An 18,428-nucleotide genomic window follows, 5' to 3' on the forward strand; every position below is an offset into this window, starting at 1 on the left:
TTCTCAAATTCTCTCAAATTCTCTCAATTCTCTCAAATTCTCTTCAAATTCTCTCAAATTCTCTCAAATTCTCTCATATTCTCTCAAATTCTCTCCAAATTTCTCTCAAATTCTCTCAAATTCTCTTTCAAATTCTCTCAAATTCTCTCAAATTCTCTCAAATCTCTCAAATTCTCTCAAATTCTCTCAAATTCTCTCAAATTCTCTCAAATTCTCTCAAATTCTCTCAAATTCTCTCAAATTCTCTCAAATTCTCAAATTCTCTCAAATTCTCTCAAATTCTCTCAAATTCTCTCAAATTCTCTCAAATTCTCTCAAATTCTCTCAATTCTCTCAAATTCTCTCAAATTCTCTCAAATTCTCTCAAATTCTCTCAAATTCTCTCAAATTCTCTCAAATTCTCTCAAATTTCTCTCAAATTCTCTCAAATTCTCTCAAATTCTCTCATCATTCTCTCAAATTCTCATCAAATTCTCTCAAATTCTCTCAAATTCTCTCAATTCTCTCAAATTCTCTCAAATTCTCTCAAATTCTCTCAAATTCTCTCAAATTCTCTCAATTCTCTCAAATTCTCTCAAATTCTCTCAAATTCTCTCAAATTCTCTCAAATCTCTCAAATTCTCTCAAATTCTCTCAAATTCTCTCAAATTCTCTCAAATTCTCTCAAATTCTCTCAAATTCTCAATCAAATTCTCTCAAATCCTCTCAATTCTCTCAAATTCTCTCTCAATTCTCTCAATTTCTCTCAAATTCTCGATCTAAATTCTCTAAAATTCTCTAAAATTCTCTCAAATTCTCTCAATTCTCTAAAATTCTCTAAAATTCTCTTCAAATTCTCTCAAATTCTCTCAAATTCTCTCAAATTCTCTCAAATTCTTCTCAAAATTCTCTCAAATTCTCTAAATTCTCTAAAATTCTCTCAATATTCTCTCAAATTCTCTCAAATTCTCTCAAATTCTCTAAATTCTCTAAAATTCTCTAAAATTCTCTAAAATTCTCTAAATTCTCTAAAATTCTCTAAAATTCTCTAAAATTCTCTAAAATTCTCTAAAATTCTCTAAAATTCTCTAAAATTCTCTAAAATTCTCTAAATTCTCTAAAATTCTCTAAAATTCTCTAAAATTCTCTAAAATTCTCTAAAATTCTCTAAAATTCCTAAAATTCTCTAAAATTCTCTAAAATTCTCTAAAATTCTCTAAAATTCTCTAAAATTCTCTAAAATTCTCTAAAATTCTCTAAAAATTCTCTAAAATTCTCTAAAATTCTCTAAAATTCTCTAAAATTCTCTAAAATTCTCTAAAAATTCTCTAAAATTCTCTAAAATTCCTTAAAATTCTCTAAAATTCTCTAAAATTCTCTAAAATTCTCTAAATTCTCTAAAATTCCTCTAAAATTCTCTAAAATTCCTAAAATTCTCTAAAATTCTCTAAAATTCTCTAAAATTCTCTAAAATTCTCTAAAATTCTCTAAAATTCTCTAAATTCTCTAAAATTCTCTAAAATTCTCTAAAATTCTCTAAAATTCTCTAAAATTCCTCTAAAATTCTCTAAAATTCTCTAAAATTCTCTAAAATTCTCTAAAATTCTCTAAAATTCTCTAAAATTCTCTAAAATTCTCTAAAATTCTCTAAAATTCTCTAAAATTCTCTAAAATTCTCTAAAATCTAAAATTCTCTAAAATTCTCTAAAATTCTCTAAATTCTCTAAAATTCTCTAAAATTCTCTAAAATTCTCTAAAATTCTCTAAAATTCTCTAAAATTCTCTAAAAATTCTCTAAAATTCTCTAAAATTCCTAAAATTCTCTAAAATTCTCTAAAATTCTCTAAAATTCTCTAAAATTCTCTAAAATTCTCTAAAATTCTCTAAAATTCTCTAAAATTCTCTAAAATTCTCTAAAATTCTCTAAAATTCTCTAAAATTCTCTAAAATTCTCTAAAATTCTCTAAAATCTCTAAAATTCTCTAAAATTCTCTAAAATTCTCTAAAATTCTCTAAAATTCTCTAAAATTCTCTAAAATTCTCTAAAATTCTCTAAAATTCTCTAAAAATCTCTAAAATTCTCTAAAATTCTCTAAATTCTCTAAAATTCTCTAAAATTCTCTAAATTCTCTAAAATTCTCTAAAATTCTCTAAAATTCTCTAAAATTCTCTAAAATTCTCTAAAATTCTCTAAAATTCTCTAAAATTCTCTAAAATTCTCTAAAATTCTCTAAAATTCTCTAAAATTCTCTAAAATTCTCTAAAATTCTCTAAAATTCTCTAAATTCTCTAAAATTCTCTAAAATTCTCTAAAATTCTCTAAAATTCTCTAAAATTCTCTAAAATTCTCTAAAATTCTCTAAAATTCTCTAAAATTCTCTAAAATCTCTAAAATTCTCTAAATTCTCTAAAATTCTCTAAAATTCTCTAAAATTCTCTAAAATTCTCTAAAATTCTCTAAAATTCTCTAAAATTCTCTAAAATTCTCTAAAATTCTCTAAAATTCTCTAAAATTCTCTAAAAATCTCTAAATTCTCTAAAATTCTCTAAAATTCTCTAAAATTCTCTAAAATTCACTAAAATTCTCTAAAATTCTCTAAAATTCTCTAAAATTCTCTAAAATTCTCTAAAATTCTCTAAAATTCTCTAAAATTCTCTAAAATTCCTCTAAAATTCTCTAAAATTCTCTAAAATTCTCTAAAATTCTCTAAATTCTCTAAAATTCTCTAAAATTCTCTAAAATTCTCTAAAAATTCTCTAAAATTCTCTAAAATTCTCTAAAATTCTCTAAAATTCTCTAAAATTCTCTAAAATTCTCTAAAATTCTCTAAAATTCTCTAAAATTCTCTAAAATTCTCTAAAATTCTCTAAAATTCTCTAAATTCTCTAAAATTCTCTAAAATTCTCTAAAATTCTCTAAAATTCTAAAATTCTCTAAATTCTCTAAAATTCTCTAAAATTCTCTAAAATTCTCTAAAATTCTCTAAAATTCTCTAAAATTCTCTAAAATTCTCTAAAATTCTCTAAAATTCTCTAAAATTCTCTAAAATTCTCTAAAATTCTCTAAAATTCTCTAAAATTCTCTAAAATTCTCTAAAATTCTCTAACATTCTCTAACATTCTCTAACATTCTCTAACATTCTCTAACATTCTCTAACATTCTCTAACATTCTCTAACATTCTCTAACATTCTCTAACATTCTCTAACATTCTCTAACATTCTCTAACATTCTCTAACATTCTCTAACATTCTCTAACATTCTCTAACATTCTCTAACATTCTCTAACATTCTCTAACATTCTCTAACATTCTCTAACATTCTCTAACATTCTCTAACATTCTCTAACATTCTCTAACATTCTCTAACATTCTCTAACATTCTCTAACATTCTCTAACATTCTCTAAACTCTAAATTCTCTAACATTCTCTAAAATCTCTAAATTCTCTAACATTCTCTAAAATTCTCTAAAATTCTCTAAAATTCTCTAAAATTCTCTAAAATCTCTAAAATTCTCTAAAATTCTCTAAAATTCTCTAAAATTCTCTAAAATTCTCTAAAATTCTCTAAAATTCTCTAAAATTCTCTAAAATTCTCTAAAATTCTCTAAAATTCTCTAAAATCTCTAAAATTCTCTAAAATTCTCTAAAATTCTCTAAAATTCTCTAAAATTCTCTAAAATTCTCTAAAATTCTCTAAAATTCTCTAAATTCTCTAAAATTCTCTAAAATTCTCTAAAATTCTCTAAAATTCTCTAAAATTCTCTAAAATTCTCTAAAATTCTCTAAAATTCTCTAAAATTCTCTAAATTCTCTAAAATTCTCTAAAATTCTCTAAAATTCTAAATCTCTAAATTCTCTAAAATTCTCTAAAATTCTCTAAAATTCTCTAACATTCTCTAAAATTCTCCCCAAATTCTCCCAAAATTCTCCCAAATTCTCCCAAATTCTCCCAAATTCTCCCAAATTCTCCCAAATTCTCCCAAATTCTCCCAAATTCTCCCAAATTCTCCCAAATTCTCCCAAATCTCCCAAATTCTCCAAATTCTCCCCAAATTCTCCCAAATTCTCCCAAATTCTCCCAAATTCTCCCAAATTCTCCCAATTCACCCAAATTCTCCCAAATTCTCCCAAATTCTCCCAAATTCTCCCAAAATTCTCCCAAATTCACCCAAATTCTCCAAATTCTCCCAAATTCTCCCAAATTCTCCCAAATTCTCCCAATCTCCAAATTCTCCCAAATTCTCACCCAAATTCTCCCAAATTCTCCCAAATTCTCCCAAATTCTCCCAAATTCTCCCACAAAATCTCTCAAATTCTCTCAATTCTCACAAATTCTCTCAAATTCTCTCAAATTCTCTCAAATTCTCTCAAATTCTCTCAAATTCTCTCAAATTCTCTCAAATTCTCTCAAATTCCTCTCAAATTCTCTCAAATTCTCTCAAATTCTCTCAATTCCTCAAATCTCTCAAATTCTCTCAAATTCTCTCAAATTCTCTCAAATTCTCTCAAATTCTCTCAAATTCTCCTCAAATTCTCTCAAATTCTCTCAAATTCTCTCAAATTCTCTCAAATTCTCTCAATTCTCTCAAATTCTCTCAAATTCTCTCAAATTCTCTCAAATTCTCTCAAATTCTCTCAAATTCTCTCAAATTCTCTCAAATTCTCTCAAATTCTCTCAAATTCTCTCAAATTCTCTCAAATTCTCTCAAATTCTCTCAAATTCTCTCAAATTCTCTCAAATTCTCTCAAATTCTCTCAAATTCTCTCAAATTCTCTCAAATTCTCTTCAAATTCTCTCAAATTCTCTCAAATTCTCTCAAATTCTCAAATTCTCTCAATTCTCTCAAATTCTCTCAAATTCTCTCAAATTCTCTCAAATTCTCTCAAATTCTCTCAAATTCTCAAATTCCTCAAATTCTCTCAAATTCTCTCAATTCTCTCAAATTCTCTCAAATTCTCTCAAATTCCTCAAATCTCTCAATTCTCTCAAATTCTCTCAAATTCTCTCAAATTCTCTCAAATTCTCTCAAATTCTCTCAATTCTCTCAAATTCTCTCAAATTCTCTCAAATTCTCTCAAATTCTCTCAAATTCTCTCAAATTCTCTCAAATTCTCTCAAATTCTCTCAAATTCTCTCAAATTCTCTCAAATTCTCTCAAATTCTCTCAAATTCTCTCAAATTCTCTCAAATTCTCTCAAATTCTCTCAAATCTCTCAAATTCTCTCAAATTCTCTCAAATTCTCTCAAATTCTCTCAATTCTCTCAAATTCTCTCAAATTCTCTCAAATTCTCTCAAATTCTCTCAAATTCTCTCAAATTCTCTCAAATTCTCTCAATTCTCTCAATTCTCTCAAATTCCTCTCAAATCTCTCAAATTCTCTCAAATTCTCTCAAATTCTCTCAAATCTCTCAAATTCTCTCAAATTCTCTCAAATTCTCAAATTCTCTCAAATTCTCTCAATTCTCTCAAATTCTCTCAAATTCCTCTCAAATTCTCTCAAATTCTCTCAAATTCTCTCAATTCTCTCAAATTCCTCAATTCTCTCAATTCTCTCAAATTCTCTCAAATTCTCTCAATCCTCAAATTCTCTCAAATTCTCTCAAATTCTCTCAAATTCTCTCAAATTCTCTCAATTCTCTCAAATTCTCTCAAATTCTCTCAAATTCTCTCAAATTCTCTCAAATTCTCTCAAATCTCTCAAATTCTCTCAAATTCTCTCAAATTCTCTCAAATTCTCTCAAATTCTCTCAAATTCTCTCAATTCTCTCAAATTCTCTCAAATTCTCTCAAATTCTCTCAAATTCTCTCAAATTCTCTCAAATCTCTCAAATTCTCTCAAATTCTCTCAAATTCTCTCAAATTCTCTCAATTCTCTCAATTCTCTCAAATTCTCTCAAATTCTCTCAATTCTCTCAAATTCTCTCAAATTCTCTCAAATTCTCTCAAATTCTCTCAAATCTCTCAAATTCTCTCAAATTCTCTCAAATTCTCTCAAATTCTCTCAAATTCTCTCAAATTCTCTCAAATTCTCTCAAATTCTCTCAAATTCTCTCAAATTCTCTCAAATTCTCTCAAATTCCTCAAATTCTCTCAAATTCTCTCAAATTCTCTCAAATTCTCTCAAATTCTCTCAAATTCTCTCAAATTCTCTCAAATTCTCTCAAATTCTCTCAAATTCTCTCAAATTCTCTCAAATTCTCTCAAATTCTCTCAAATTCTCTCAATTCTCTCAAATTCTCTCAAATTCTCTCAAATTCTCTCAAATTCTCTCAAATTCTCTCAATTCTCTCAAATTCTCTCAAATCTCTCAAATTCTCTCAAATTCTCTCAAATTCTCTCAATTCTCTCAAATTCTCTCAAATTCTCTCAATTCTCTCAAATTCTCTCAAATTCTCTCAAATTCTCTCAAATTCTCTCAAATTCTCTCAAATTCTCTCAAATTCTCTCAAATTCTCTCAATTCTCTCAAATTCTCTCAAATTCTCTCAAATTCTCTCAAATTCTCTCAAATTCTCTCAAATCTCTCAATTCTCTCAAATTCTCTCAAATTCTCTCAAATTCTCTCAAATTCTCTCAAATTCTCTCAAATTCTCTCAAATTCTCTCAAATTCTCTCAAATTCTCTCAAATTCTCTCAAATTCTCTCAAATTCTCTCAAATTCTCTCAAATTCTCTCAAATTCTCTCAAATTCTCTCAAATTCTCTCAAATTCTCTCAAATTCTCTCAATTCTCTCAAATTCTCTCAAATTCTCTCAAATTCTCTCAATTCTCTCAAATTCTCTCAAATTCTCTCAAATTCCTCTCAAATTCACTCAAATTCTCTCAAATTCTCTCAAATTCTCTCAAATTCTCTCAAATTCTCTCAAATTCTCTCAAATTCTCTCAAATTCTCTCAAATTCTCTCAAATTCTCTCAAATTCTCTCAAATTCTCTCAAATTCTCTCAAATTCTCTCAAATTCTCTCAAATTCTCTCAAATTCTCTCAAATTCTCTCAAATTCTCTCAAATTCTCTCAAATTCTCTCAAATTCTCTCAAATTCTCTCAAATCTCTCAAATTCTCTCAAATTCTCTCAAATTCTCTCAAATTCTCTCAATTCTCTCAAATTCTCTCAAATTCTCTCAAATTCACTCAAATTCTCTCAAATTCTCTCAAATTCTCTCAAATTCTCTCAAATTCTCTCAAATTCCTCTCAAATTCTCTCAATTCTCTCAAATTCTCTCAAATTCTCTCAAATTCTCTCAAATTCTCTCAAATTCTCTCAAATTCTCTCAAATTCTCTCAATTCTCTCAAATTCTCTCAATTCTCTCAAATTCTCTCAAATTCTCTCAAATTCTCTCAAATTCTCTCAAATTCTCTCAAATTCTCTCAAATTCACTCAAATTCTCTCAAATTCTCTCAAATTCTCTCAAATTCTCTCAAATTCTCTCAAATTCTCTCAAATTCTCTCAAATTCTCTCAAATTCTCCTCAAATTCTCTCAAATTCTCTCAAATTCTCTCAAATTCTCTCAAATTCTCTCAAATTCTCTCAAATGCTCTCAATTCTCTCAAATTCTCTCAAATCTCTCAAATTCTCTCAAATTCTCTCAAATTCTCTCAAATTCTCTCAAATTCTCTCAAATTCTCTCAAATTCTCTCAAATTCTCTCAAATTCTCTCAAATTCTCTCAAATTCTCTCAAATTCTCTCAAATTCTCTCAAATTCTCTCAAATTCTCTCAAATTCTCTCAAAATTCTCTCAAATTCTCTCAAATTCTCTCAAATTCTCTCAAATTCTCTCAAATTCTCTCAAATTCTCTCAAATTCTCTCAAATTCTCTCAAATTCTCTCAAATTCTCTCAAATTCTCTCAAATTCTCTCAAATTCTCTCAAATTCTCTCAAATTCTCTCAAATTCTCTCAAATTCTCTCAAATTCTCTCAAATTCTCTCAAATTCTCTCAAATTCTCTCAAATTCTCTCAAATTCTCTCAAATTCTCTCAAATTCTCTCAAATTCTCTCAAATTCTCTCAAATTCTCTCAAATTCTCTCAAATTCTCTCAAATTCTCTCAAATTCTCTCAAATTCTCTCAAATTCTCTCAAATTCTCTCAAATTCTCTCAAAATTCTCTCAAATTCTCTCAAATTCTCTCAAATTCTCTCAAATTCTCTCAAATCTCTCAAATTCTCTCAAATTCTCTCAAATTCTCTCAAATTCTCTCAAATTCTCTCAAATTCTCTCAAATTCTCTCAAATTCTCTCAAATTCTCTCAAATTCTCTCAAATCTCTCAAATTTCTCTCAAATTCTCTCAAATTCTCTCAAATTCTCTCAAATTCTCTCAAATTCTCTCAAATTCTCTCAAATTCTCTCAAATTCTCTCAAATTCTCTCAAATTCTCTCAAATTCTCTCAATTCTCAAATTCTCTCAAATTCTCTCAAATTCTCTCAAATTCTCTCAAATTCTCTCAAATTCTCTCAAATTCTCTCAAATTCTCTCAAATTCTCTCAAATTCTCTCAAATTCTCTCAAATTCTCTCAAATTCTCTCAAATTCTCTCAAATTCTCTCAAATTCTCTCAAATTCTCTCAAATTCTCTCAAATTCTCTCAAATTCTCTCAAATTCTCTCAAATTCTCTCAAATTCTCTCAAATTCTCTCAAATTCTCTCAAATTCTCTCAAATTCTCTCAAATTCTCTCAAATTCTCTCAAATTCTCTCAAATTCTCTCAAATTCTCTCAAATTCTCTCAAATTCTCTCAATTCTCTCAAATTCTCTCAAATTCTCTCAAATTCTCTCAAATTCTCTCAAATTCTCTCAAATTCTCTCAAATTCTCTCAAATTCTCTCAAATTCTCTCAAATTCTCTCAAATTCTCTCAAATTCTCTCAAATTCTCTCAAATTCTCTCAAATTCTCTCAAATTCTCTCAATTCTCTCAAATTCTCTCAATTCTCTCAAATTCTCTCAAATTCTCTCAAATTCTCTCAAATTCTCTCAAATTCTCTCAAATTCTCTCAATTCTCTCAAATTCTCTCAATTCTCTCAAATTCTCTCAAATTCTCTCAAATTCTCTCAAATTCTCTCAATTCTCTCAAATTCTCTCAAATTCTCTCAAATTCTCTCAAATTCTCTCAAATTCTCTCAAATTCTCTCAAATTCTCTCAAATTCTCTCAAATTCTCTCAAATCTCTCAAATTCTCTCAAATTCTCTCAAATTCTCTCAAATTCTCTCAAATTCTCAAATCTCAAATCTCAAATTCTCTCAAATTCTCTCAAATCTCTCAAATTCTCTCAAATTCTCTCAAATTCTCTCAAATTCTCTCAAATTCTCTCAAATTCTCTCAAATTCTCTCAAATTCTCTCAATTCTCTCAAATTCTCTCAAATCTCTCAAATTCTCTCAAATTCTCTCAATTCTCTCAAATTCCTCAAATCTCTCAAATTCTCTCAAATTCTCTCAAATTCTCTCAAATTCTCTCAAATTCTCTCAAATTCTCTCAAATTCTCTCAAATTCTCATCAAATTCTCTCAATTCTCTCAATTCTCTCAAATTCTCTCAAATTCTCTCAAATTCTCTCAAATTCTCTCAAATTCTCTCAAATTCTCTCAAATTCTCTCAAATTCTCTCAAATTCTCTCAAATTCTCTCAATTCTCTCAAATTCTCTCAAATTCTCTCAAATTCTCTCAAATTCTCTCAAATTCTCTCAAATTCTCTCAAATTCTCTCAATTCTCATCTCCAAATTCTCTCAAATTCTCTCAAATTCTCTCAAATTCTCTCAAATTCTCTCAAATTCTCTCTCAAATTCTCTCAAATTCTCTCAAATTCTCTCAAATTCTCTCAAATTCTCTCAAATTCTCTCAAATTCTCTCAAATTCTCTCAAATTCTCTCAAATTCTCTCAAATTCTCTCAAATTCTCTCAAATTCTCTCAAATTCACTCAAATTCTCTCAAATTCTCTCAAATTCTCTCAAATTCTCTCAAATTCTCTCAAATTCTCTCAAATTCTCTCAAATTCTCTCAAATTCTCTCAAATTCTCTCAAATTCTCTCAAATTCTCTCAAATTCTCTCAAATTCTCTCAAATTCTCTCAAAATTCTCTCAAATTCTCTCAAATTCTCTCAAATTCTCTCAAATTCTCTCAAATTCTCTCAAATTCTCTCAAATTCTCTCAAATTCTCTCAAATCTCTCAATTCTCTCAAATTCTCTCAAATTCTCTCAAATTCTCTCAAATTCTCTCAAATTCTCTCAAATTCTCTCAAATTCTCTCAAATTCTCTCAAATTCTCTCAAATTCTCTCAATTCTCTCAAATTCTCTCAAATTCTCTCAAATTCTCTCAATTCTCTCAAATTCTCTCAAATTCTCTCAAATTCTCTCAAATTCTCTCAAATTCTCTCAAATTCTCTCAAATTCTCTCAAATTCTCTCAAATTCTCTCAAATTCTCTCAAATTCTCTCAAATTCTCTCAAATTCTCTCAAATTCTCTCAAATTCTCTCAAATTCTCTCAAATTCTCTCAATTCTCTCAAATCTCTCAAATTCTCTCAAATTCTCTCAAATTCTCTCAAATTCTCTCAAATTCTCTCAAATTCTCTCAAATTCTCTCAAATTCTCTCAAATTCTCTCAAATTCTCTCAAATTCTCTCAAATTCTCTCAAATTCTCTCAAATTCTCTCAAATTCTCTCAAATTCTCTCAATTCTCTCAAATTCTCTCAAATTCTCTCAAATTCTCTCAAATTCTCTCAAATTCTCTCAAATTCTCTCAAATTCTCTCAAATTCATCCTCAAATTCTCTCAAATTCTCTCAAATTCTCTCAAATTCTCTCAAATTCTCTCAAATTCTCTCAAATTCTCTCAAATTCTCTCAAATTCTCTCAAATTCTCTCAAATTCTCTCAAATTCTCTCAAATTCTCTCAAATTCTCTCAAATTCTCTCAAATTCTCTCCAAATTCTCTCAAATTCTCTCAAATTCTCTCAAATTCTCTCAAATTCTCTCAAATTCTCTCAATTCTCTCAAATTCTCTCAAATTCTCTCAAATTCTCTCAAATTCTCTCAAATTCTCTCAAATTCTCTCAAATTCTCTCAAATTCTCTAAATTCTCTCAAATTCTCTCAAATTCTCTCAAATTCTCTCAAATTCTCAAATTCTCAAATTCTCTCAATTCTCTCAAATTCTCTCAAATTCTCTCAAATTCTCTCAAATTCTCTCAAATTCTCTCAAATTCTCTCAAATTCTCTCAAATTCTCTCAAATTCTCTCAAATTCTCTCAAATTCTCTCAAATTCTCTCAAATTCTCTCAAATTCTCTCAAATTCTCTCAAATTCTCTCAAATTCTCTCAAATTCTCTCAAATTCTCTCAAATTCTCTCAAATTCTCTCAAATTCTCTCAAATTCTCTCAAATTCTCTCAAATTCTCTCAAATTCTCTCAAATTCTCTCAAATTCTCTCAAATTCTCTCAAATTCTCTCAAATTCTCTCAAATTCTCTCAAATTCTCTCAAATTCTCTCAAATTCTCTCAAATTCTCTCAAATTCTCTCAAATTCTCTCAAATTCTCAAATTCTCTCAAATTCTCTCAAATTCTCTCAAATTCTCTCAAATTCTCTCAAATTCTCTCAAATTCTCTCAAATTCTCTCAATTCTCTCAATTCTCTCAAATTCTCTCAAATTCTCTCAAATTCTCTCAAATTCTCTCAAATTCTCTCAAATTCTCTCAAATTCTCTCAAATTCTCTCAAATTCTCTCAAATTCTCTCAAATTCTCTCAAATTCTCTCAAATTCTCTCAAATTCTCTCAATTCTCTCAAATTCTCTCAAATTCTCTCAAATTCTCTCAAATTCTCTCAAATTCTCAAATTCTCAAATTCTCTCAAATTCTCTCAAATTCTCTCAAATTCTCTCAATTCTCTCAATTCTCTCAAATTCTCTCAAATTCTCTCAAATTCTCTCAAATTCTCTCAAATTCTCTCAAATTCTCTCAAATTCTCTCAAATTCTCTCAAATTCTCTCAAATTCTCTCAAATTCTCTCAAATTCTCTCAAATTCTCTCAAATTCTCTCAAATTCTCTCAAATTCTCTCAAATTCTCTCAAATTCTCTCAAATTCTCTCAAATTCTCTCAAATTCTCTCAAATTCTCTCAAATTCTCTCAAATTCTCTCAAATTCTCTCAAATTCTCTCAAATTCTCTCAAATTCTCTCAAATTCTCTCAATTCTCTCAAATTCTCTCAAATTCTCTCAAATTCTCTCAAATTCTCTCAAATTCTCTCAAATTCTCTCAATTCTCTCAAATTCTCTCAAATCTCTCAAATTCTCTCAAATTCTCTCAAATTCTCTCAAATTCTCTCAAATTCTCTCAAATTCTCTCAATTCTCTCAAATTCTCTCAAATTCTCTCAAATTCTCTCAAATTCTCTCAAATTCTCTCAATTCTCTCAAATTCTCTCAATTCTCTCAATTCTCTCAAATTCTCTCAAATTCTCTCAAATTCTCTCAAATTCTCTCAAATTCTCTCAAATTCTCTCAAATTCTCTCATAAATTCTCTCCTCTCAAATTCTCTCAAATTCTCTCAAATTCTCTCAATTTCTCTCAAATTCTCTCAAATTCTCTCAAATTCTCTCAAATTCTCTCAAATTCTCTCAAATTCTCTCAAATTCTCTCAAATTCTCTCAAATTCTCTCAAATTCTCTCAAATTCTCTCAAATTCTCTCAAATTCTCTCAAATTCTCTCAAATTCTCTCAAATTCTCTCAAATTCTCTCAAATTCTCTCAAATTCTCTCAAATTCTCTCAAATTCTCTCAAATTCTCTCTCAAATTCTCTCAAATTCTCTCAAATTCTCTCAAATTCTCTCAAATTCTCTCAAATTCTCTCAAATTCTCTCAAATTCTCTCAAATTCTCTCAAATTCTCTCAAATTCTCTCAAATTCTCTCAAATTCTCTCAAATTCTCTCAAATTCTCTCAAATTCTCTCAAATTCTCTCAAATTCTCTCAAATTCTCTCAAATTCTCTCAAATTCTCTCAAATTCTCTCAAATTCTCTCAAATTCTCTCAAATTCTCTCAAATTCTCTCAAATTCTCTCAAATTCTCTCAAATTCTCTCAAATTCTCTCAAATTCTCTCAAATTCTCTCAAATTCTCTCAAATTCTCTCAAATTCTCTCAAATTCTCTCAAATTCTCTCAAATTCTCTCAAATTCTCTCAAATTCTCTCAAATTCTCTCAAATTCTCTCAAATTCTCTCAAATTCTCTCAAATTCTCTCAAATTCTCTCAAATTCTCTCAAATTCTCTCAAATTCTCTCAAATTCTCTCAAATTCTCTCAAATTCTCTCAAATTCTCTCAAATTCTCTCAAATTCTCTCAAATTCTCTCAAATTCTCTCAAATTCTCTCAAATTCTCTCAAATTCTCTCAAATTCTCTCAAATTCTCTCAAATTCTCTCAAATTCTCTCAAATTCTCTCAAATTCTCTCAAATTCTCTCAAATTCTCTCAAATTCTCTCAAATTCTCTCAAATTCTCTCAAATTCTCTCAAATTCTCTCAAATTCTCTCAAATTCTCTCAAATTCTCTCAAATTCTCTCAAATTCTCTCAAATTCTCTCAAATTCTCTCAAATTCTCTCAAATTCTCTCAAATTCTCTCAAATTCTCTCAAATTCTCTCAAATTCTCTCAAATTCTCTCAAATTCTCTCAAATTCTCTCAAATTCTCTCAAATTCTCTCAAATTCTCTCAAATTCTCTCAAATTCTCTCAAATTCTCTCAAATTCTCTCAAATTCTCTCAAATTCTCTCAAATTCTCTCAAATTCTCTCAAATTCTCTCAAATTCTCTCAAATTCTCTCAAATTCTCTCAAATTCTCTCAAATTCTCTCAAATTCTCTCAAATTCTCTCAAATTCTCTCAAATTCTCTCAAATTCTCTCAAATTCTCTCAAATTCTCTCAAATTCTCTCAAATTCTCTCAAATTCTCTCAAATTCTCTCAAATTCTCTCAAATTCTCTCAAATTCTCTCAAATTCTCTCAAATTCTCTCAAATTCTCTCAAATTCTCTCAAATTCTCTCAAATTCTCTCAAATTCTCTCAAATTCTCTCAAATTCTCTCAAATTCTCTCAAATTCTCTCAAATTCTCTCAAATTCTCTCAAATTCTCTCAAATTCTCTCAAATTCTCTCAAATTCTCTCAAATTCTCTCAAATTCTCTCAAATTCTCTCAAATTCTCTCAAATTCTCTCAAATTCTCTCAAATTCTCTCAAATTCTCTCAAATTCTCTCAAATTCTCTCAAATTCTCTCAAATTCTCTCAAATTCTCTCAAATTCTCTCAAATTCTCTCAAATTCTCTCAAATTCTCTCAAATTCTCTCAAATTCTCTCAAATTCTCTCAAATTCTCTCAAATTCTCTCAAATACTCTAAAATACTCTAAAATACTCTAAAATTCTCTAAAATTCTCTAAAATTCTCTAAAATTCTCTAGAATTCTCTAAAATTCTCTAAAATTTTCTAAAATTCTCTAAAATTCTCTAAAATTCTTAAATTATAGGAATTTCTCATAAAAACCGGCACAATCGTAATAGTTCATAGGTGAAAAATCTATTGAAATGCACTTTAAATTACAAGCCTACATCACTGATGGTGATTATTGTAACACATTGTCTACTATGGATAATTCCGGCTTCCGGACATATTCCAGAACTAAAGCCACTTCGATGATAACTGAATCAATTTTGATTATCCTAGTCTCGAACGGAAGGTATAATATGCAGTTGGGTGTTGTACCCCCATCAACCCCTCCCCCTTCTTCTTCTCAACCCCACCCCCCACTTTCGCCCCCCCCCTCTCAGACTAACCTCCACCTGCATTCCTTTCATCCACTCCATATACCAAAATAAGTATTAAGTGTTTCCCAGGGCATCCTCTTCCTCCAACTAATCATGCTCCTTCCCTTCCCCACCACCCACATTTCAAAATATATTAACACTAGCTGACCCGGCAGACGTTGTCCTGCTTATAAGTATTCACTGGAAAATACAACGAAAGCAGAAATAGTGGATAAAATTTCTATTAATTTCAATTCCAATTGTTAAACATATTACGAAAAGTCCTATAACATAGGTTATGATCAACAATGCTTTTATTTCTGCGTTATGATCAACAATACTTTTATTTTGCTATAAACAGCAACAATGCTGATGCTTTACCAATATCTGAGTAGGACCATGGGAGAATCGACGGTACGTCAAATTTGTTCCGAAGCTTTTCAATGACTTATTTTCATTTTCAAAGTTGAATCGGAATTTGAATCCGTTTGAATCATGGGAAGTCATCGAAACAAAGCATTGCTGCATTCACACTCTCCTTTGTGAATAGTGCCTTGATACACATTGTTCATCAACTCTTTCGCCGCTCTTCCTTTTAAATGCATGAAAGCATAAAAGGTATGTCATAAAATATAACTTTTGGTATGTCATAATATATAACTTTTTAACAAAAAAGTACCGTCACGGAAAAACTGTGAACCCAATAACAATCCAATGACCTTTTATTGCATAATTCCATATAATGCCAAACTATGCAAACAATCCTAAACTCTAAACTAAAAATATCCAAATTGCACAAATAGGTGAATCAAGAAATTGTTAATATTTTGTGTTCCTGCTAAAAAACCTTTCACAGAATATTCCGCAAAAATTGAAGAAATCCGTCATGTCGTTCTTGAGTTATGCGATGACACACGGAAACCATTTCATTTTTATATATACAGATATCCAGCAAAAGGTGCATATATGAGAAAAGCACAATTGCACTAATAGGTGGATTAGGAAAATTTCAATATTTAATTTTTATGTCGCAACCTTCCACAGAAAATAACCAACAAAATAACGCAAAAATTGAAGAAATCCGTCATGTTGTTCCAGAGCTATACGATGATACACGGAAACCATTTCATTTTTATATATAAAGATATCCAGCAAAAGGTGCATATATGAGAAAAGCACAATTGCAGTAATAGGTGGATTAGGAAAATTTCAAATTTTAATTTTTAATAAGTTGGCCATCGAAGGATACGATCGCTGCAAGGAGGGGCCATTGTTCAGTCAACTGCTTTAAAAATGTTCTTACTGTTGGTAGAATAGCAACCAGCAACGATTTTTTGTTATCATTTTGTTGCAATGACATTTATCAACACCAAACCACTATGTATTCCTCAGAAATCATGGTTTGGACAAGATACACCCATTTTCGTGCACTGGTATACCTCAAGTGCAACAATTCAATCTGAAATTGTTTGATAAAACAAGACCAATAGAACGCGCGATGTGGGAAGTTCGACTAAAAAATATTCTCTTCAATATCTCTCTTGATCATGTGGAGGATTACTTCCTTCGGTAAACTTGTTCAGAAGATCAAGAGCTAATCAATGGAAGATAAAATGGTATGAAATAAAAATTCTGCCGCTATGTGGCGCCAGTGAGCATGCTATTTTTTCAGCTTACTGTATCTCAAGATCTATATTTTTTAGAAAGTCAGTATCGACGATGTTGCTAATTAAATGAAAACCTATGCCGTGGTATAACGGCTTTTTCAAAACACTACCGTTAGGCGGCGCTAGTGAGCAACTTCTTGAATATCAATTTCCTGATTTTTAGGCAAGTCAATGCATTCGGCAAGTTTGATCACGAGATCAAAACCTTCGAGGTGGTATATCGAATAGTATGGGAATCTTCCACTAGGAGGTGTTAGTGAATTTGAGCATGTCATTTTGTCGACCTACTGTATCTCAGTTTGCTGACTCTTTGGAAGGTGGTTCTCTTTTTTCTTCGAACTAAAACCAAAAATGGTGAATGTCACCAAGGGAAACAATAAATCGATGATATTCCGAAAATAAGTTCACTAAATTGTCAGATGACGTTTCTTTTACTAAACTAAACCAATTTTTAATTCATGATCCTCTTATGTACGCAAAGAAATGTGTACTATTTCTGTAATGTGTAACACTTACGATGGTAATCGGTAAAAGGGGTGCTTACAACACGCACAGAAATAATGACACAACACTCCTAAATACAGAAAAATGCAAAACAAACACAATTGTTCTTCAATTTATTCAACGTACTGATTTGATTCGAAAATCGTATAGCTCACTGATGACATGAATTATACTATCATACTGTGTAGAACAATATTGATTATACTATAACTAATAGAATAAAACGATTTTACGTGTATCAGTTACTTTTACTTATTTGGCTGCTAAATACTTTTGAATAATATGTCCAAAATATTTTCATAAGATGCTTTGGATTCAGTTAGGATACTAGGACTACGTAGTTAATGAAAACTGTCAAAAAGGATCCGGTTCGCGGTGGCATTTACTTTTTCTGCATCGCACGTCCTGTCCCAGGTTTCGCATGGCGCCAGAATTTCAAAATTCTTGAATCAATAACTCTGGCAAAGACACTGCACTTCTCAATATTGGCAATCTTGCGATTCAGAAATCATGAATATGCATGTTCACTAGCGCTATCTAGTGGCAGAATCCTAAACTATTCAGTGTATCACATCGTAGGTTTTTATCTCTTGTGCAACTATATCGATGACACCGTCCTGCTAACAAATCAGGAAATCGAGATACAATAGGCCAAAAATGGCATGGTCACTAGCGCCACTTAGTGACAGAATATCAAACTATTTCGCATACCACCTCGTAGGTTTTTATCACCAGAACAACATTGCCGAAAACACATATTTGCTGAAAAATCAGACACTTTAGATACAATAGATCGGATAAAAATTAATGCTCACTAGCGCCGCCTGGAGGAAGAATTCCATCATATTCATTCGCCCATCCCAAAGGCTATTATTTACTGCCCAAGTTTGCAGAAGAAAGTAGTGTTACCTTCACCGATATCGCCTATCTCAAAGTAATGTTACAACAAACAACTCGACTGTAACGAACGAGCGCTCGGTTACGAATGGGTTTTAAGATTATTGTTACATACGGTATACTTATTTCCGGCATTGTGATGTATTTTATCTAAAACATAGCGAGACATCATGTTCTAAATGTTCTCAACCGATATAATAATCTAAGAAAGAGTTATAAGAGTTAAAATAAATGTCTTTACACACTTTTGGGTGTATTAAAATCCTTTTTAAATTTTTGGCGACTGTGTCTTGCTCGTAACTACTTCTACTATGTGTGAGTAGTGATTGTATTCTAATAAGTTTTTCTGCTCTTGTTTTTCAGCATCATCAACAAAAGATATATTCGTAAGTTTAGTACGGAGTTTTTGGGAAGCCCATTCATACATCATAGAAGCGAGTGGAGCGCTTACCACTCTCTCCGTTATCGTGGTCCTGCCGTTATTAGGTGATCCTAATAATTACGTAGTTTGTAGCTGCAATGTCGGTGACTCTTTGGGTTACGTGTATTCTAAAAAGCATGGGGTCAGAGAGATAACACAAGGT

The 18,428-nt window shown here is 30.3% G+C and overlaps 1 protein-coding gene across 2 annotated transcripts in view; it reads left to right on the forward strand.

Moving 5' to 3' along the window:
- Positions 1-18,428, forward strand: part of LOC131689462 (PP2C-like domain-containing protein CG9801) — a 342,363-nt gene that overhangs the window by 166,280 nt on the left and 157,655 nt on the right. For both annotated transcript variants that reach the window (XM_058974559.1, XM_058974560.1), the window contains one exon: positions 18,208-18,426. In XM_058974559.1, coding sequence (XP_058830542.1) covers positions 18,208-18,426 — 219 coding nt within the window. The remainder of the gene's footprint in view (positions 1-18,207; positions 18,427-18,428) is intronic.

This window comes from Topomyia yanbarensis, chromosome 3 (assembly GCF_030247195.1).
Source record: "Topomyia yanbarensis strain Yona2022 chromosome 3, ASM3024719v1, whole genome shotgun sequence".
Taxonomy (NCBI): Eukaryota; Metazoa; Arthropoda; class Insecta; order Diptera; family Culicidae; genus Topomyia; species Topomyia yanbarensis.